This window comes from Lissotriton helveticus, chromosome 1_1 (assembly GCF_964261635.1).
Source record: "Lissotriton helveticus chromosome 1_1, aLisHel1.1, whole genome shotgun sequence".
Taxonomy (NCBI): domain Eukaryota; kingdom Metazoa; phylum Chordata; class Amphibia; order Caudata; family Salamandridae; genus Lissotriton; species Lissotriton helveticus.
In genome coordinates, this window is record NC_136057.1 from 1664843380 (window position 1) to 1664864577 (window position 21198).

The 21198-nt window shown below is 46.0% G+C and overlaps 1 protein-coding gene across 3 annotated transcripts in view; it reads left to right on the forward strand.

The window, feature by feature from the left end:
* Positions 1-18971: 18971 nt before the first annotated feature.
* The window catches only part of LARP4 (La ribonucleoprotein 4), a 308397-nt gene continuing 306170 nt past the window's right edge, over positions 18972-21198 (forward strand). For 2 of the 3 annotated variants that reach the window (XR_013610958.1, XM_078688918.1), the window contains exon 1: positions 18972-19166. Coding sequence is in view for 1 of the 3 variants with exons in the window: in XM_078688918.1 (XP_078545044.1) it covers positions 19149-19166 (18 nt within the window). In the remaining 2 variants the exon portion in view is untranslated. The remainder of the gene's footprint in view (positions 19167-21198) is intronic. The other variant, XM_078688919.1, reaches the window with a different exon arrangement.

Genomic DNA, 21198 nt, shown 5'->3' on the forward strand with positions numbered 1-21198 from the left:
CATTACAATGTAACATATAAGGAGCCACATTCGCTGTTCTTGCAGGGCAGAGGTGACTTTCTCAGGAACATCTTGCCCATCACTGCCAACTGGCTGTGTTCCATCAGTCAAGGTCCACTGTGCCTCAGAAAGTTGCGCAGGCGCAGAAAGAACCTCCAAGATGGCTCTCTTCTCTCTCAGACCCCCATTCCCCGCGGTACATAAAAGTAAGCGAAAACAAATTAATACATAATAATGTCATTATGAAAACACATCACATGGTTTGTACTTTAAACTTATCACCAAAAAATATACTTATGCAGTCTAAATGTTAGCTACATAAAACGATTGACAAGAGCGAACCGCACGAGCAGTATAAGCTATGTATTACGCATGCGCATGAATTTCCCTCCACTTCTGCAGACACGTCAGGACACGTGAGTGTGACTGACGCATGCGCAGTAACTAAATACAAGCGACGGCCATTTTACAGACTCCGTTTAGTATGGTTAAATACACATGTGCAAGCTTCATTAACTTTGTTTCGAACTTAAAATATTATTAGTAAAACGTACATTTATTACCTCGTTACACATAAATGAGGTTCATGACTTCAGCAAGTCGCAAAATATGCGAAGCTTTGCTTCATCAATCCCCTCTTTGATGATATTTACTATCATCACAAAATAAATGGAACCAGATGCCAACTTTCTTTCACACTTTATATAATTCTATCTCTTCCAGCAAGGGTTCCAACTTTTCTCTTTCAGTTTTGGTAGGGTGAGAAGTCTTCACCTTTTTGTATATCTGATCATTCACTTCCTCTAATTCGATCTCATCCATACTTCGTTTCACTCCTCTAGCATTCACTTGATGTGTTCTGTTGTGCTTGCGACATTTGCAACAGACAAAAATGAAGAATATGATAAGACCTATAATTCCAATTGGCATCAGTACCTTAAACAATAAGCTTTTTCCTAAGCTAGCAAACCAATGACCTACATTTGAGAGACCATCTACCAATCTCTTCCAAGCACTATCAACCTCGAGTGGTTTGAGTTCCTTTGTCAAATTAGTAATGTTTTTCACATATCTTTTGATCTGTACGCTTTTATCCGGAATATAAGTGCAACAATGTTGCGCCCTCAACATCCGGCAGACTCCGCCCTCTTTCGCTAATAAGGTGTCAAGAGCAAGTCTGTTCTGCAAAACCATTGATCTAATCGCAACCATTTCGGTATTGACCAGCAGAAATCCATGAGCTGTCTCAGTAGACAATACATCCACTATAGTAGACAATTTGCAAATTCTGTGAGTGTTCAGAACCACTCCCACTCCAGGTATCAGTGCACTGAAAATACTACCCATAATTTCACCTATACTTTCTCTTTTACTACGCACTAAGCCATTAGTATTTTCACTGCTTCCAGCAACTCCATTCACATGGTATATTTTCGGGAAGACAATGCCAAAATAGCAGCTTCCATACCAGTGATCCGGCAATTTGAAATAAGCCTTGTCCCCACAAATATAATAAATTCCAGGAAACACAGGCTCTGACCCATTTTTGAAACCCCAACCTCCAATTACCTTGTAATTATGTTCGCATTCACTGGAACCAATGAAAATGTTATTATAATAGCTAGTCTTCTCGCGGTGAAGACATAGCTTGCCTTTCTTTTCAAAATCCAGCAACAGAGCAGGACCCGCCCCACCAGATGAGGTGCCTTCCATGTTCTCTGCCCATCTTGGCTTTTTCTGACTTTCGTCATTAGCCTTCTTTTGGATTTTAATTCTCCTTTTCTCTGCCATGTTCAGGAACATCTTTTCCTGCTCACGCAAAGAACAAGTCAAGTTATCTCTGTGTACATCAGCTATGTCAATGTTACCTATAGTCAGAAAGTAGTCTCCCATATATCTTATGGTGTCACTTTTGGTATGTACAGGATTTAAGTTCCCACGTATAGGAAGTTCAGAAAAGATCATGTCATTGTTAGAGTAATAGTACTGTAACGGTCCTCTTTTGTAAAATAAACTAGCTAAAATGCTACAGGAGATTCCATATGTCAACGGCAAGTGATGGTATGTCACGCCTTCAGCTACAGAAGTAGGTAGCTTCATGCAGACATAGCAATCTTCAATTTCCATAGTCTCTACATAGTGTATTAACAAGTTTGCGAAAACATTTAAGTGTGTCGGGTTCTTAACTCCATGATAATGTAGTCCTCCCTCATCTGATGCTTCTAAGTCTTGCCTTGTTTGTCTCAGTGCTCTCTCATGTCTTGCTACACTCTGTGTTGTCAGCTCCTTACTGTCAGTATTTACAATTTCAGTAGGGACAATGTTAGTATCTTTACTCACAGCAAAGGGAATGAAAATTGTTAGTCCTATCCAAAGTAATATCAGGACAACTATACTACAGACACATACCTTGCAGCATGTTTTGAAACGACTGCAACTAGGGCTACCATTCACAGTTGAATCAGACATTTCGGCTCAGAAGAAGTTTCTCGACCCCTCTTTGTGTCTTTACACAACTAGCTTACTTTGTGCAAATTCACGGTGGTTCGTCTTCTTCTTCAGCAGAGTACTCAGGGACGGGCTCTCCGTCGCTTACGTCAGTTATATCAGGATCTTCAAGTTCTTCCAAAACCAGTGTCCATTCAGGAGACTTGTACTTTTTATTTTGTCTTTTTCTTCGCTCACTTCTTCTTTTGGAAGTGTTTTCCTCTTGTTCTGCTATTCGCGCACTTCTCCTTGCTTCTGCACGCTTTTCTTCCACCGTTTTTATCCTTAGCCTCAATTTCCTTACGAACCTAGGCTCAAGGTGCTTTCTTTTCTTAAGTCTTTTAGTTGGCACTTGGACTTCGCTTTCTTCCCTTATTCTCTTGTTCTCTTTAACATGTGGCAATTCTGCTTCACTTTCTTCTTCTTCCCCTATCTGGCTAGTTCCAGGGCTAGCATCTAGTTCTTTTGCCTTGTTACTAATCTGGCCTTGTTCAGGAATATTTTGTGTTTTGCTTTCAATTGTCTCTGTTTCTATTTCTGTTTCCTAAACCCGTTCTTCTAACCCTATCTGATCCTGTTCAAGCACTTCGATCTCTTGATTTTCTTCTGCTCGAACTATTATTCTATGTCTAGTCTGTCCCTTATCCACATCAGGAGTTAGTGGAGGCGTATCGAACACCTGTTCTGTCCCTGTCTGACCTTCTCCTTCCTCAGTTTTGATTTGAATCTCAAGACTCTGAGGTTCTTCGCCTGTGCCTTGCTTTTCCTGACTAGTCCACTCTCTACCTTCACAAAGTCGCTCTCTTGTTCGGATGGGATCTTCGGTCAGATCAATCAATGGTATCCACTCTTCTGGCCATATACTTGGCAGCTCGTCATCAGCTACTTCTGGCTCAGTTTCTTGGACCCCTTCAGCAGGCTGGATTCTTGGCAGTTCATAGTCAACTACTCCTGGGCCAACGTCTGCTGTTCCTGCAGCTTGACTGGTGCTGGGCTGTACGTTGTCAGCTACTTCTGGTCTGGCTCCTGCAGAGTCCTCTGCTGGACGCCCTTCTTCTTCAGGTTCCTGGTCTGGTAATACCTTCTGGGTGTGTCCGGCGTGGATCCACTGGGGAACACCTGCACACTTCACTGCAGTGGTTGTTACCAGGATTACTTGGCGTTTCTTTCCCCACCTTGGTGCCAGACAGCTTGACCGAGTGTGCTTCTTTATTTTGACCCAGTCTCCTGGAACCAAGTTGTGGAGAGGAGTCGTTGGATTGAGGATGCCGTCGTCTCCAATCTGGCGAGAGATAGAACGCACTTGGTCACCCAATCTTCTGCAGTACTCAAGCACTAAATCATCAGTAATACTCAACAGTTTGCTTCCTGGCACCCATGCTTGTCTCATCACTCTTCCCATAATGATTTCATGGGGACTTAGGCCTGTCTTGCGGTCAGGAACACTTCTCAGTCCCATCAGGACCAGGGGCAGGGCCTTCACCCAATTCATGCCAGATGCATCGCACAGCTTTGCTAGTCTGTTCTTGATAGTTCCATTTATTTGAAGTTTCTGCCTTATTCCAAAGGCCTTACAGAGTTCAGCCATTACTTCATTCTGGAAATGTCCGCCCTTATCTGATTCAATAATGAATGGAACCCCGAATCTAGGTATCAGTTATTTTAGTAAACACTTGGCTACTGTCAGTGCGTCACTTTGGGAAGTAGGGTAAGCTTCTACCCATTTTGAGAATACGCAAACAATGACAAGGACATATCGCTTCCCCTCACAACGTGGCATGGTGATGAAATCAATTTGTATCCTTATAAAGGGACCCCCTGATCTCCCAATTTTGCTCAGTTCTACCATTGTCCTCTTGCCTGGGTTCATCTGTTGACATGATAGGCACCTCTGGCAGAGGGACTCTGCTACTTTCCTGAACTTTTTACTGTACCAAGTCTGTTGAAATACCAGAATCATGGCATCCCTACCAATGTGTGATCCCTCGTGTATTAATCTTGCCATTGTGCCAAGCAAGTGTCTGGGTAATACAGGCATACCAGTTGGGCCCAAGATGACACCATCCACACGTCTCGGTCTACACCCATCCTCCTTCCATTTCTCTCTTTCTTGCCATGGGGCCGACTCCTGCCACTCTCTCACTTCATCCCATGTAGGCACTTCTTCAAACACTTGAAGTTGGCAGCTGGCTCCGATCCCCCCTCGTTTAGGGTTAATGATATAGTGATCTCTGGCGCACCATTGGGCCACTCGATCAGCAAAATCATTTCCCAGTGATACTTTGTCCATGCTCTTCTTATGAGCAACGCACTTTACCACTGCCAGTTCCTTTGGTAACTGGATGGCCTCTAAAAGGTCATGAACAACTTTTCCATTTCGAATGGGGGTACCTGAGGAAGTCAGGAATTCCCTCTGTAGCCACAATTGGCCAAAGTCATGCACAACACCATAACAGTACTGACTGTCAGTGTACACTGTTATGCGTATGTTTTTCCCAATTTGGCAAGCTTTTATCATAGCGATCAATTCGGCTACTTGTGCAGACTTTATGTTATATAGATAACCTGCTTCTTCAATTTTGGTTAAGGAGACTACAGCATAGGCAGCACTCAGGCCTCCTAGTTCATTTCTTAGACAGGAACCATCCACAAATAATTCCATGTCATGCACGGGCAATGGAGTTTCTTTAATGTCTGGGCGTGGCTTGGTGCTGAACTCTGTCAGATCAATGCAGTCATGTTCATCATCATCATCCCCGCCTTCCATATCCATGGGGTCGGGGAGTAAAGTGGCAGGGTTCAGAATACCGCACCTAACAATGCTTACATTTGCTGCACCCACAAGAATCCTCTCGTATTTAGTCAGCCGACTAGGGGTGAGATACTGCGTTTTGGTTCTGGTCAATAAAATTACCACTCCATGTGAAACATACACAGTCACAGGATGTCCCATGACAATGGACTCACTTTGTTCCAAACTGGCGCAGGTAGCAGCTACTGCTTTCAGACAGCCTGGTAACCCAGCAGCTACTGGATCCAAGGTGGCAGAGAAATAGGCCACAGGCCTTCTGGTCGTGCCATGTTCTTGAGTCAAGACTGACAATGCGCAATTATCGCGAGTGTCACAGATTAGGGCAAACTCTTTGGAATAATCTGGCATTCCCAATGCAGGGGCGGTACATAGACAATTTTTCAGTTTTGTGAAGGCCATTAGGCTTTCATCATCCCATTCTACAATATCTGGCATTCCTCTCTTGGTCATTTTTATCAAAGGCCTGGCTAGGACTGCAAATCCCAGAATCCACTGCCTGCAGTATCCTAGTACGCCCAGGAACATTCTGATCTCTTTTTGAGTACGGGGCAACTGCATCTTTTGAATTATTCTCACTCTCTCTGATGTTACTTTTCTGACGCCCTTTTCTATTTGGTGTCCTAGATATTTCACTGATTTTGCACAAAACTGTAGTTTGTCAGGGGCCACTTTATGTCCTTTCTCACACAGGTGATTTAGTAGGGCAATGGTGTCAACTACACAGTCCCTATGACTTTTAGACGCCAGTAGAAGGTCGTCTATGTACTGCACTAGGACAGAGTTCCCAGGTAAGATCAAAGTTTCTAGACATTTTTTCAAGATCTGATTAAAGATAGAGGGGCTCTCTGTATACCCTTGAGGGACCCGGTTCCAGCAATACAAGTGACCATTGAAGGCAAATGAGAAAAGAAATTTGCTGTCGGGGTGCAAGGGTATCGAAAAGAATGCATGACACAAATCAATCACAGTGAACCACTCAGCATCCCAGGGAATCTGGTACAGAATCACTGCAGGGTTCGGGACAATAGGGCAGCAGGGAACTACAATTTTGTTTACCTTTCTCAGGTCCTGCACTACTCTGTACTTGCCACTAGGCTTCTTGATGCCCATAATCGGTGAGTTGCATGGGCTGCTCATTACTTCCTGTATGATGTTTCCTTCCAACAATTTTTGTATTTCCAGTGTAACACCGGCTCTCACTTCAGCATTCATTCGGTAGGGCTTGGTGTTAGGGTATACTGCATTGTCCTTGATGGCTATCTGTATGGGGTCTACATCCTTCATTAATCCTACATCTTTTCCAGTAAAGTCCCACACTTCTGGCTTTACTGCTTCTTGGAGTTCTTTAAGCAAGTCCTGCAGGGTCAATCGTTTAATTTCTGAGTCAGGTCTGAGTAATAATAATTTATAAATGCCATCTTCATCTGGGGTCTGAATTTCAACACCCTTTGGTGTGCAAAAGATGGTACAGTTCATTTTGCACAGCAAATCACGACCCAGTAGATTCACTGGACTGGTGTCACAGACGACAAATCTATGCATTTGTTTAAAATTTCCAATTGAGATCTCCATGGGCTCGGTAACAGGAGTACTAATCAATTGATTAGATACACCCACTACTTGGATATTTTCTCCCGAGAGGGGTAGGTTTGGAACGTCCACTGTTCTCACAGTAGAACGGGTAGCGCCAGTGTCCAACAGAAAGGTGACATCATTTCCATCAACCTTTCCTTCAATGTATGGTCCGGACTGGTCTACCGGCAAGGAGGCGCCAAGCACGCACTCCTCGTCCTCCCCTCTCAGGCCCCGTCAGTACTGGTCATCACAAAGGAAGGTATCATTCAGCAGATACTGCGAAGTTGCTGCATTTCTGTTCTCATTACTTTCCCATACTTCTATTTCCTCCCCCTCTGCTTGCCTCCCCATGTATACTTGTTTTGGTGCTCGGGGCACCTGAACCGTCTTTACCTGTGCTTGAGTTTTTCTTGGTCTTTCTTTCTGCGTCTGTGGAGTTAAATCAGGTGTTTTGACGTTATCATCTACCAAATAGGGACACTCGTTACGCCAGTGTCCAATTTCGCCGCACTGATGGCAGGGAAATTTCTTCATAGCCTCTTCCCTGCTAAATTTGGGCCGGGGCTTGCCTCCTCCCCCACCCCCAGGACCTTCGTTCTTAGCATTTTTGACCATGTTACTCAACTGCTTTTCCTGCTGTTCTGCGAGCTTCACCTGAGCCCACATCACTTTCTCCTTGAGAGCCTTTTTCTTTTCTGCCATTTCGTCCTCGCAGTACTTAGCGTACCGCAGGACCTCGTCTACCTTTTTGGAGTGCCAACAGATTTTGTTATCTTTTATCCACTGGCAAATTTCAGGTCTTAAACCATTTACAAACCTGTAAATAAAGTGCGTCATATCCTTCATCTCGATGTTATCTATACCACTGTATGTTTTGAACACCTGCAACAGTCTTTCATAATAGGAGTGCACTGTCTCCTCTCTTTCCTGCGTTGTTCTATCTATCCTGGTCCAATCAGTTTCCTTTGCTGGCACTTTTAGTTTCAGATGCTGAATTACTTGCTCATATTTTCTCATCACTTCTTTCGATGGTTCCCCGGTTTTCTCATCTCTCGGGTATTCCTCACTAGGCCAAGCTATGGCTATTTTACACTCGGTCCATAGATCGACCGGGACCACAATGTCGAAAAACCCATCCAGGTCTTTCCACAGGCATTTCTGTACCTTTACGAACCTTTCCACTTGCCGGTACCATTCAACTGGCTTCTCGCGCAGTTTCGGGAAATCGTTAGTAAAGGACACAATATCCTGTCTGGACCATGGGACATGTACATACTTCCCACCCGGTACTTCCCGCATGGGGCATAACTGTTCGGGTTTTTCTGCCTCCCTCAAAGCAAACTCAGGAGTCGCTTGTCGGGAGCGAGCCTCATCTTTCTTTCTCGCCCACCTGCTCTTCCATCTTTCCACATCTCCCCATTTTTGCAGAATTGCTAACAGCTCTTTAATCTGCAACTTCTTCCCTGACACATTCAGATTCTCTATATCTTTGTCTGAGAACTCAGCTCGGTATGGTTTCTGCAAGGGCTTTGATCTGGATATATCTATCCCCATACTAGCTGCGGTGTCTGTCAGTTTCTCGTGGAGCACTCTAGTACTCCGGGTCAGGCTTTTACACATAAACAGCAATTCTTCTTCCGAGTAGGTATTTAATCTGTCCAATCCCACATTTCCTGCCATTAATTCCTCTATTTCTACCCTTAGCTTGTAGAGGTCTAAAGGTTTCGTTTGCGGAACCTGTTTTTCTAGTTCCCGACTCCAACTCTCTATTTCATCCGGAGTTACCAGAGAGACACTCCTAGTACCTGTTGCTGATTCTAATTTAATTTCTTTCGTATTAAAAGGATTGTGCCTATTCTGCCTTTCTTTTCCTGTCGGTTTGTTGGGTAAGTCCAAAAACGCTACTTCAGACTCGCACTCACTGGACTGATCATCTATGATTATCGGTTCCTGTCTCGGGGGTGCCATGACTGGGGTAATAACTGGAGTAATCGGATTTCCCTGACTATTTCCGTATAACGGAACCACTGGTCCAATAGTTACTGGAATAGTCAACGCCTCAGGACTGGTATTTAACTGGGAGATTTTCTGAATTATTTCTGTCCTTTGTCTAGCTAGAGCCTCTTGCTCCTTTTCCACTAGTATCCTTCTTAAAGTCGTGTCATGCAATATCTGTGGGGTCAATGGAGGAGTAAAACTCGGGGCAGTAGGATGCGTTTCACTAGGTCCCCCACCATAATTTGGTTTCGGGAATAAAGTTCCGGTGTTAAAAGACCTGCGCTCTTCCTCATATGGAGGCTGTACAAAGGGCAGTCCTGAACTTGATGATTTCTCTTCGTTTTCATACATAGGTCTGGGAGGGAACATTTTTGTACGTGAATATTTTTCTTCCTGGCTTGTGGGCACTCTGGGATATATCTCCCTTACCTCCACCGGTTCCGGTTTCTCAAAATAGGGCAATACTTGACCACCCCCTCCCAGTCCTAGGGATCCGTCCTCCTCCTTGAGGAAGTGGCGTCGGGGAGCATCTCCTACACTGGAAGGTCGGGCTCCCTCATTATAAGGTGTCGGACTTCTGGTACAGATGTCATCTATCAATTCATCATCTGACTCCCCAGAGGCCCCCCAATGTTTACACTTTTCAGTACTTTTCTCACCCGCTGCAGGGTTATGACATGCTGGCATCATGGGAAACAGACCCTCAACAATCATGCTCTGCCTCCACTGTTTCATCCTTTTGTCCCTGGACTCCTGTTTCAGCCTTGGGTACCACTTGGTCAAACCCTTGTCCATTCGGGGTCTTTCTCTTTCAAAAGCCTCAATCTCCCATTCCTCTAATGCCTCATACTGCGTTAGTCTCGGTCTGGGATGCAGTTCATTCATTCGGGTTCTTAAATTAAATAAGATCCTACCATTGAAAGTACCTTCTAACGGAAAAGCCAATACTCCGTCATCTTTTGTGTACTTCACCCAATTTTCCAACCACACACAGGTATTGTACCCTTGGTCAAACATCATGAATGAGGCGGGGGTATTGGGTGGTGGGACAAGAACACCTTCTCTAGACTTAATTGGTTTGTCCATTTTGAAATAATTTTTCACCTTACTTACAAGGGACAATTTTCTCTTAGTTCCGTACATAATATCGTATCTATTAGTCTTCCACTGATCCCTTTCAAACCCTAGGTGCCTTGGATCAGGTCTAGTTCCTGTAGTCTGCGAGTGCCACATACGACTTCTACGCTTAACTTTGTTTACAAACTACCTCCAATCAGAACGCGCTTCAGAAATCCGTGCGACCAATGGGTGCGCGACTCTAAATAATCTCCGCCAATGGGTGCGCGGCCCCTTCGTGAGACAGTTCTCACTCCTCGGCGCTTCACCCCTCCTTTACAATTCCAGTCCCGCTACCCGCCCGCTGTTTCTACCAATCCCAGGGCGGCACGGAGTGACGTCAGAGGCGCTTCGCGACTGACTCCCTCCCTTCACAAGGTAACGGAAACTTTCTTTCTTTTAAAGTGCTCAGTGCTTAGTTATTTAACAACGAATACACATTCGCCACAGTGCTCAAGTGTCTAGATAGGATAGCTTTGTTTTACTGCAAGTAAACTACTTCCATTTACTTTTCACGCGCTGCGGGTAGATCTCCTCCGCCTACCCTTCACTCTAGCATCGGTGAACCTGTTATTCCCCTAAACCCATCCACTTCTCCGGGATATATCTGAGTCTAAGGTTTCCCAGCGGACCCCTCTGCTTTCACCCAAGCTCCGAGGAACCTGCTACTCTTCCGATGTGACCCTCACTAGGTTACGCCACTATGGGAATTTTGCCAATGAACCTCGTTACTAACATTTATTCACACTTGTATTCAGAAAAACCCTAGTTAGTGCTTCCCGGTTATCCTAACCTGCACCTAACTTTCCTTAAGCCTGTGACCTCAGGACAATGGATTCTATTCACCACTTGCTCTTTCAATTCCCCGGGGAGTTCGGACAACACAAAACTAAACGGTTGACAAACGCATGGATTAATACGTATAACAATATAAGAACAAGAATAATAATGAAAAAACAGTTCATGAATTCAAAGGCAACACACTTCAAGAGACTGATCAGATCCCCTGGAATGGCCGCTCTTATAGCAGCATCAATGTACTAGCAGCTACCGACTTGACTAGACTAACTAGTCCCTGCCTTACTTTTCAACTAGTCCCTAACCATCCTCTGCTTACCAGAAAAACTGATAGAGCGCGCGAGGCCACCCGACCAATAATTTCGCCGTTTCCGGCTTCGGGCCCATATATTTCAAATCACCATATACATTAACCAGGTGACTTCACGAGCTCTACCAATTTGTGTGTGTTCCCTATTATTGTTCTCAGCGTACCCGACTTACCATCCACTGACACGGGTACCTAAAGGCCACAATGAATCAGGGAGCTAGCTGTAAAGAAAAAGCAACAAAATACAAACCCAACCAATAGCATTCAAATACTGTGTAAAATGACCACGGACAACTGGAAGTTTTAAAATGTTTATCTAAAGTTCATTATTTTCATTCATTAGATATACAAGAATAAGGCATTCAATAACTAGGATAATGTAAATGATATAACTATAGAGAAATAAAGACAGAGTAATCATTGAAATACTGATATAAAATGCAACGGGAAAAATACTATGCAATTCAGTAATGTTTAAGCATGGACAGACTATGCATGTGTAACTATAGGAGGGCCTATAAAGAGTAACACGCTAAGCTTAAAGTGAAGGGACCTTTAAACAGTCTAGGTAAGGAGGTTCTAGACCATATCAGAAAATGACAAACTGTAATGCAAAATATAATTTCTAACAGGTGAGATGACATGGGAACACGTTTATGAGAAAATTGCAAATGACTTTCAATAGTTGCGGAAAGACATGGAAAAATAACATATGCAAAGGGTAACTTTATTGAAGCAAAAGTCAGAAATTCAGGAGGTGCAAGATTTAAGAGGTTCAGAGCAATATTTACCTAGAATGGTGTGGAAACCAAACCCTGGCCACGGGTCAGTTAAGGACAGGAAACCCTCAAGGAAGGATACCCCTCAAAGAACAGCAGGTGCAGAATGGACACCCAAGACAGGACAGGATACCCTCGGAATAGGAATCAGGGCAGGACCCTCAGGACAGGACAGCAAACCCTCAGGACAGGACCGCTCAGGACAGGACCGCACCCGCAGTTTGGAAGCAACGCCTGCGCTCCACCCTCTCTGCAGCTATCGATCAAGACCCCGATTGGGTCAGTGAACTTCCAGCAAAGTGCTTCGCCAGCACTTTAAGGGTCAGTAAAACCTTAGTCTATGGTCAAATTCGGACAGAGTGCTCCGCAGCGCTCTGTATCTTCAGTCACCTATTGAGTGCGATGGGTCAGTGACAGGTCAGCTAAACCAGACAAGTCGGACGACTTCCCTAGGTGAACCCAGGGTAGATATACTGTTTTGGGCAGTGTACCACCCCCCAATGTTGCAAAGTGTCAGAATCCCTCAATTTGGATTGGTCCTAAGGTAGGATTTGGGTAACACACCAATCATAACACTACATTTTAAGCCTATATTTGCATACTTGGGTACCGCCTAGCAAGATTGGGGTTCCCATGAGAAACTACACGGCAAACAGTAGCGCAACATTACAATGTAACATATAAGGAGCCACATTCGCTGTTCTTGCAGGGCAGAGGTGACTTTCTCAGGAACATCTTGCCCATCACTGCCAACTGGCTGTGTTCCATCAGTCAAGGTCCACTGTGCCTCAGAAAGTTGCGCAGGCGCAGAAAGAACCTCCAAGATGGCTCTCTTCTCTCTCAGACCCCCATTCCCCGCGGTACATAAAAGTAAGCGAAAACAAATTAATACATAATAATGTCATTATGAAAACACATCACATGGTTTGTACTTTAAACTTATCACCAAAAAATATACTTATGCAGTCTAAATGTTAGCTACATAAAACGATTGACAAGAGCGAACCGCACGAGCAGTATAAGCTATGTATTACGCATGCGCATGAATTTCCCTCCACTTCTGCAGACACGTCAGGACACGTGAGTGTGACTGACGCATGTGCAGTAACTAAATACAAGCGACGGCCATTTTACAGACTCCGTTTAGTATGGTTAAATACACATGTGCAAGCTTCATTAACTTTGTTTTGAACTTAAAATATTATTAGTAAAACGTACATTTATTACCTCGTTACACATAAATGAGGTTCATGACTTCAGCAAGTCGCAAAATATGCGAAGCTTTGCTTCATCATTACCACATATCAGAAGGATAGCATATACCAGTACTGCAGTTGCCCGAACCCGTAACAGCCAGTGTAACATCACCTGCATCTCATACCCTCTCATAGAATAGCGCCCATACAACAACCGGCTTCCCATCCACTTGAATCTAGGAGCCAGGTAACATCTTCTGTTTTCAATCAAATTGGAGATATCCATAACATTCCCCCTCCCCCTCCCACCCCCTCCTCCACCCTTACGTAGTAAATGAACATCTAGTGGCAAATAGGCAACTAAAGGCTGTGTGATAACACAGTCCCATCTCTCCCCCTGCTTACCACCCCCCTCCCACTGAAGCATCCCCAACTTGCCAGCTACCTCTTCCCACCGCCCACCCCATTTTCCCATGAACAACATAACCGTCAATAGAAAAACAGTAGTGTACATAGGGGAACACCCTAGGGGGATCAGATCTAGGTGGTCACACATCCACCCTCCCCCCCCCTCCCGCGCCTCAATCCTTAACGTCCCTCAGGCAACGGTCAAGGAGGGGTGGTGGGGCCTGGAATACATTACCACCGGAACTCTCGAACCCAGTCTGTACAGTAAGCAATCGACGTCCCCATTCTCGTTATCCTGTGTGGGACAACAACAACTGATTTCAGTGGTCGATCATAGCACTAGGCAGCCCTCTTGTAGATTGTCTCATGCGTCCTCATCGTTCTCATTTAGATTGTCTGGGTCTGCCGGACGTCGTCCAGACGGTCTGCGTTGCTCTTTCTTCAATGGTTTTAGGTAGTCTTCCACCTGCTGTGGCTTAGTGAAGAAGCATTGCCTTCCCTGGTGCATCACCCTAAGCCGGGCCGGGTATAACAGGGCATAATCTATTTCTGCATCGCGGAGTTTCTTTTTCACTGCGATGAATTTCCGTCTTTCCTCATGAACCATCGGGTAAAGTCCGGATAAATGGAGAAGGCGACGCCTTCGTAGGACAGAGTTCTTTTAGTACGAGCCACCCGTAAGACCACGTCGCGATCACGATAGTTTAGTAAACGAGCAATTATGGGGCGTGGCGGAGCTCCAGGCTTGGGCTGTGGTCCGAGGGAGCGGTGTGCTCGTTCCACTGTGAACTGCGCGGAAAGGGTTTCTGCCCCGATGGTTGCCAACAGCATTTTTTCTATGTAATCCTCCATACGCCCCGTGTTGGTGGACTCCAGAACGCCTGTGATGCGTATGTTATTGCGCCGGCTGCAGGCTTCCAACTCCTCGTTTTTCGCAGCTATAGTACGCAGGAGATTGTCCATTCTTGTGAGTTGCGCTGTATGGCCTGCCGTGATGTCGTCGTTCGCTGAGATGCGCCGTTCCGTCTCCACTATCCTGTCTCCATGCTGATCCATCTTATGGACAATGGCATCCATCCTGGTCGACATCTTGTCCACTTTGTCCACTACTGTGGCAAATCCTTGTCGTATTTCTTGCAGGAGTTGTTGGACATTAATGTCAGTGGTAGCTGATCTGCCTGCCGCCTGATCCATCCCAGCTGGTGTTCCTTTCTCCACGGTGGAGGTCGATCCTTTTTTAGCGGGATCAAAGGTTAGTTTGGGTTGGCGGAGGTCTGGCTTCCCCATCTGTGCTCCGGTCCAGTAGCTCCCACCTCCTGCCAGGCCTCAGTGCGACGAGGGGCTGCGCCGTAATTCAAAAACGCCTATGGAAGGGTCAGGTCTTCGTCCGGTGCACCCACAAGCTGGCCGTCGCAGTTTCTTTACTACTCAGGGATCTTGGTGTCGCCCAGTAGGGAGGGACGGACGGTGGATGGTGTAGCTCAGCCGAGCCGTGCAGTGACCCCTGGTCGATAAGCCCCTCTATTGTCACACCAGCGAGTTATGTAGATACGGGGATACCGGCCTGGTTAGGCAGGGCTGTGCATTAGTAGTAAGCAGCTCTCGAATGTTCATGTGTAGGACAATTTATTGTGCAATAGGTGGCCACTGCCTCTGGTGATGGGTGTAACGTCTCTACAGTACGCGCTCACTGTCCATGTATTGCTGCCATCGTCTTTTGCGCGCTAAATTTGTAATGGGCATCTCATCCGCCGTTTCTGCCCGCATTCACGGCTACCATCTAGAGCTCCCTCACCTTCTGGCCTCTACAATGCGTGCCGCTTATCACTCGTCTTATCAGTGGACCGCAATGAAGGCCTTTTGCTGTCACCCGGCAGCTCTCCTCTTCAGGCCGCCATATTGCGCACCCCGCAATTCACCGTAGCAGGCGTGTGCCGAGGGTTGAAACCGCATTTAAAACCACAAGTGGTATGTCTCGCAGCACCTCACCTTGCGTCGCGGCGGTTCCCTTCCGATCTTGGACGTGCTCCGGCGGTAGCTGGGATTGCAAGGTTGCCGTAGTTATACTCGAGCTCTTGGTCCGGAGGCGCGGCCTATCTTGCACGTGTGAATCCGCGACCTTTCCTGGTCGCCGCTGCCGCTTGTAGCGCTCGCTTCAGTCCAGCGGCGCGCCCGGGGAAAGTTTCAGGTCTCCAGAATTGCAGTTGCAGTTGTCCGTTCAGTGCCAAATTTTCACCGAGTGCTGGGGAACTTGTTTTGTCTCGATTAGGGTAATTCCAGCTAGATACAGAGCCAGTATTTCAGGATAAACGGAGGATATCGATCCAGGCTACATGAGCCTCACCCAAGGGCGGCCATTCTGTCGTGCACCCTCTAGCGCCCCACTCTAACTTTAAAAGTTACACAATGGCGACACTTTTTTTTTTATTTTATTACTTTTAGATGAATGTGGCATCTGCTTCAGGGACAACGCACTTTCTCTCAGCCTTTATTTCCTTTAAATAAAATTGCATGCTGAGCACGGTGTCGGGTGTTGGAACACCGCGCTCGGTTTCATTTTTTTTTTTCTTTAATAGTGAGCACGGCGCCCACTTCAGGAACACCGCGCTCTGTTTCTTTTTCTTTTACTTTATTGGTGAGCGCAGCGGCCGCTTCACGGATACCACGCTCTGCAATACAATAGGTCTCGCTTTTTTTTCAAATGTTTGACTTATTGGTATTTTAAATGACAATGCCTTTTACTAGTATAACAGGCATTAACATTTACAATACCAATAGCTCAAAATCTCGCAATTGCCAGACCTATTGCATTGTAAATGCTTGTTTTTGTTGCCTCTCATTTTGTGTTATAAAGACACCCAGCCAAACCTCCTCACCTGGACCTCGACCCGGAACCCATTCACTAAAGAAGACACAACAAAACCATGAAGAGCATCCACTCCGGAGCATCTATGGACCCCTGCCCCCCGCATATCTTGAGCAGAGCGGCCTCCACCATCGCACCTGAACTATGACGGATAATCAACTACTTTTAAAGACAACAAAAGGTCCTAAGGAAAAACAAGATAAACACAAAAATGAATTTACAGACCACAATCGGTACTATAATTGTGGTCTGTAAATTCATTTTTGTGTTTATCTTGTTTTTCCTTAGGACCTTTTGTTGTCTTTTAAAGTTAATTACCCATGGTCCATAGGTACTCGTTGGGTTCCCTTGTTTAAATATAAATGGATAATCAACTACACCCTTGAAATAGGCACGTTCCCCGATGCGTTCCCCGATGACTGGAAACGAGAAGAAGTCAAACCCCTCCTCAAGAAGACCTGGCGTACCTCAAGAAATACAGGCCCATTTTTTTCCTCCCCTTCAACACGAAAGTCATTGAGAATATCATCAGCACCAAGCTACCGCACTTCATAGAAACTAACAACATCCCTGACTCATCGTAATCCGGATTCCGCAGCAACCACAGCACCGAGACCGTCATCCTAGCCGCCACTGGCAACATCTGCACCCTCCTCGATCAAGGCCACTCTGCAGCCCTTATTCTACTAGACCTCTCAGCAGCTTTCAACACTGTCTCCCACCGCACAATAGCCCCCAGACTCAACGCCACCGGCATTCAGGGAACTACCCTAGACTGGATTCGCTCTTTCTTCTCTGGTAGAACACAAAGACTAAGACTCCCACCCTTCCTCCCTGATCCCACAGAGATCAGAAGCTGAGTATCCCAAGGATCCTTCATCAGCCCCACGCTCTTCAACATCTACATGGCTCCCCTTGCAACCATTGTCAGAAAACACGAACTCAGCATAGTATAGATACCCAGCTCATCCTCTCCCTCACTAAAGACTTCAACATCACTAGGCACAGTTTCCAGGAAGGAATTAAGGACGTTGCATCCTGGATGAGCAGCAGCTGCCTGAAGCTCAACTCTGAAAAAACAGAAATCCTCTTCTCAGATCCACCCGCCGCGTGGGCTGATACCTAGTGACCCCCCTCCCTCGGAAACCCTCCCACTCCCACAGACCACGCATGCAACCTCAGCATCATACTCGACTCCTCACTCAACATGAACCGACAAATCAACACTGTGTCCTCCACATGCTTCAACACCCTCTGCATATTCCGCAAGACCTTCAAATGAATCCCCCTCGAATCCAGGAAGACTGTCACCCACGTACTCATCACCAACAGGCTGGACTACCGAAACACTCTCTACGCCGGAATCAACAAATCACTCCTTTACAAACTCCAGACCGCCCAGAACGCCGCAGCCAGACTTGTCCTCAGCATCCCACGACACGACCACATCACCCAGCACCTCCACGACCTCCACTGGCTCCCCGTCGAAAAGAGTTACCTTCAAGCTGTTGACTCGCGTATAGAGAAGCTCATCTCAACGAAAGTATCTCCTTCCACGCCCCCAAGAGAAACCTCTGCTCCACCGACCTAGGCCTTGCCGAAATCCCCCTCATCCACAAAGCCAGAACAGGGGGCAGATCCTTCTCCTACATCGTGGCCAAGACCTGGAACAAACTCCCCCTCAGCTTCAGATGAAGCCCTACACTGCAAGCCTTCAGAAAAGACCTCAAGACCTGGCTTTTCAGATGACCTCGGAGCTGCCTGCCGGATCCCCCCCTCCCCTGCGCCTGGAGACCTTCACGGGGAGTGGTGCGCTCTATAAATTCCTGATTGATTGATTGAGAGGAGGAGGCTCTGATGTGGAGTTGGAGGACGTTCCATGCTTTAGGAGCGTTGTAAGAGAAAACACTTCCTTGTGATCTGATGGTGTATATGCGTGGGAAGTGTGCAAGTAGAAGTACTGTGCAGCGGACTTATACTCGCACGTTTTGTTTTTCAGGAACGGGAAGATTAAGTGATTTGCCCCAAATCAGAGTATGTTCAGGCAACGCCGGAACTTGGGTTCCAAGGTCGGCAGCTCTGGCCCATAGGCCACATCTCCTCTACTTTAAAGCTTATTCCAAGAACGGAACTTATATAAACTGTTAACAGCAACCTAATCATGCAACAACAGTGACAATACCATAAAAGGTGGAGAAAGGTAGAACATCTAGAATACTCGTAACTTGCTGCGGAGCAGCAAAGAAAAGAGGCGGAGTTTAGACTGTCAAGGCTCTTTCAAGGACTCTGAGGTTCTCTATTGGTACTCCAGATGGTCATGTGTTTTGCAATTTTATTTCCAGGCGTTGCTGGGAGATGTAGTTTTTCATCCTGGATGTGCTCCTTGGCTAGTGCGCCTATACAGTAAAGAAAGTAAAACATTTCGGTGTCGTCGAACTTTACAAATAAATTAACTTTTTCTTTAGTATCTTATATAAGCTGAATGCTCCACAAATGTATTTTTCTGTATTAACGGCTAGGAGATCGCATATCGACCTGTCCTCTCTTTCGGTCTCCAGTGTTTCCGTCCTTCCGCCTTCTAGTCTTTCTTTCGTGTTCACTCTGGTTGGCTTGAACCCGGAAATGTTCAGAGAGTAGGCGGTGTCGACCCGGAAGCGCTGCGGTGTAGCGTGGTGCCCGGGATGTGACAAGCCGTCGGTGAGCGCAGAGAGTGTCGGGCGCCGCCGCGGCCTGTTGATCCTCCCCGCCCCTCTCCCCCGCGCGCCGGGCCCGCCCTCCCCCGCTGACACCCCGGGGGGAGAGGATGCTCCTGTTCGTAGAGGTGAGGATCCCCCGCCCCAGCGCGCGCCCTCTCCGCCGCCATGTGCCACCCGCAGGCCGCGGCTGACACAGCAGCTTGGGCCGCGGCCTAGGCCTCAGCGCGACCGCCCGAGGCTGGGCGCCTCTGGGCTCTTAGGATCCAGGTCCCCGGAGTGGACACGGGGTGGCGGGCTGCTGTGACCTTACCTCGCCCGCGCCGGCTGAAGGTTATACGGCGGGGGAGGCTGGATGGCCCGGGGAGATAGAGGACGGTACAGAGGGAGGGAGTCATGGAGAGGTCATTTGGAGGGAGTAGCGTCGGGATACGAGTGGCAGAGGAGCTTGGGGCAAACTGAAATAATGTCCGCTGCATGGGAGCGAATTACAGGGGAGGGGCTCGTCACGTGTGGGCAGGAGATCTCGCCTCGTGTAGCTCCTTGAACTGTGGATTAAATTACTATATGCCTTCTACTTTTCGTTACTGGCCGCTAGCTCATTTTTTTTAGAAAATTTAAGTGTGGTGTAGTTTAAGTACCCTTTTATGAAGGTAAACTTGTGGCTTTGGAGTTTCCCCCAAATGAAGGTCATTTAAATGCTTCGTGCTTTTTAATGATTCACTCTATACACAGTGCTTTTTTTTTGTTAAACTTCCCCAAACACATTATTTTCCTTTCCACTTAAGGACGCAGCGTTTAACCTAGATGTGCGGTTTTTGACATCTCCACCTTCAGGTTTTTCAGTTATACTTGCCAACCTGATGAAACGCCGCGTTGTTAATTTCCTAAATTAAAACATGTTATTTCTTGAATGGCGCTCATCAGATAGGATTTTTCTCGTTTGCACACCACTTGAAAAATTATGCTGGATTGTTCCTCTCGTGTTGGACATTGAGATGCATTTTTTTTTTTTTTTGCTTGTAGATGGTTTTTCTATGGATAAACAGGCAAAGTACCTTCTAGACTACTTGGTTCACGGGGGCTGTTTGTTTATAACCCACACAGTAAATGTCTGTACGACGTCTTTAGGCTCCACTCTTTGAAGACGGGTTTCCAATAGCCACTTTTTTTTATTAAACACAACTTGTCTTTATCAAATGAGCGTTTGTATTTTTATATGGTAACCAATAAAATCCTACTTACGTTTTTGCTACATTTTATTCTCTCGCCAATAAGTCTGTCTGATATACCCTTTTCACAAAGTTACTTTCAGATGAAACGGGATTTTATTAGCAAAACGTCGAGTTCTTTCTTAACTCTGACTCGGCGTCTTGGGTTTAGAAAGAGCAATATGTTCCGTCATCTTCTACCGTGCACTCTAGAACACGTGTAGTGACAGCTGTCTACTTAGCGCTGTTTAGAGGAGTTATACCAGGCTTTAGCGGTGTCATGTTCTTGAATGGGGGAACAGTGTGTGATTGGTAAACTTCACCTTTTGGCAATCCGTTGTAAGCACTTAGTTTGATTGCGTGTTTTGCTGGTGTGCAGACACTTGCGTGATTCGTAGGTCAAAGGTTTGAAACCGCACAGTACCATATGGTTGTCCATGGTGTCACTGAATGGAATGTGATTATGGTGAGGTTGGGTAACAGGAATATTATTTACCGAGTTTTGAAACTACAAAAAACTAGATGTTAAAAACCATAAAGACAACATTATTTATGTCGTCTTCAAGTCTTTGGACCTTTTCCCCACTAAATGTATTATCATCCTTACTTAATACATTTCAGCCTTCCTAATTCTGACGGAAGGTGGAGGTAATATGGACGCATTTATAAGTTGTAACTTGAATCATTAAGTATTATATCTTTGAAGCTGAAAATATAGATTTGAAATGGCATGGTTTTAAAGAAGTGTTTCAGAGGGTACGCAAGGCTTATTTTTACTGTGACTTTAAGGAATGCAAGAGTACACCTTTCTGAAATGGATTGGTGAGACATCCGTTTGTCATTTCGAATCGGATGGTTTTGCTGACAAATCTCTATCGCTCAAAGAAGTTTTAGACCCGACAGCCTTTGGAGACAAGTGTTACGCCCGCGACTCTCGCACCAACCAGTT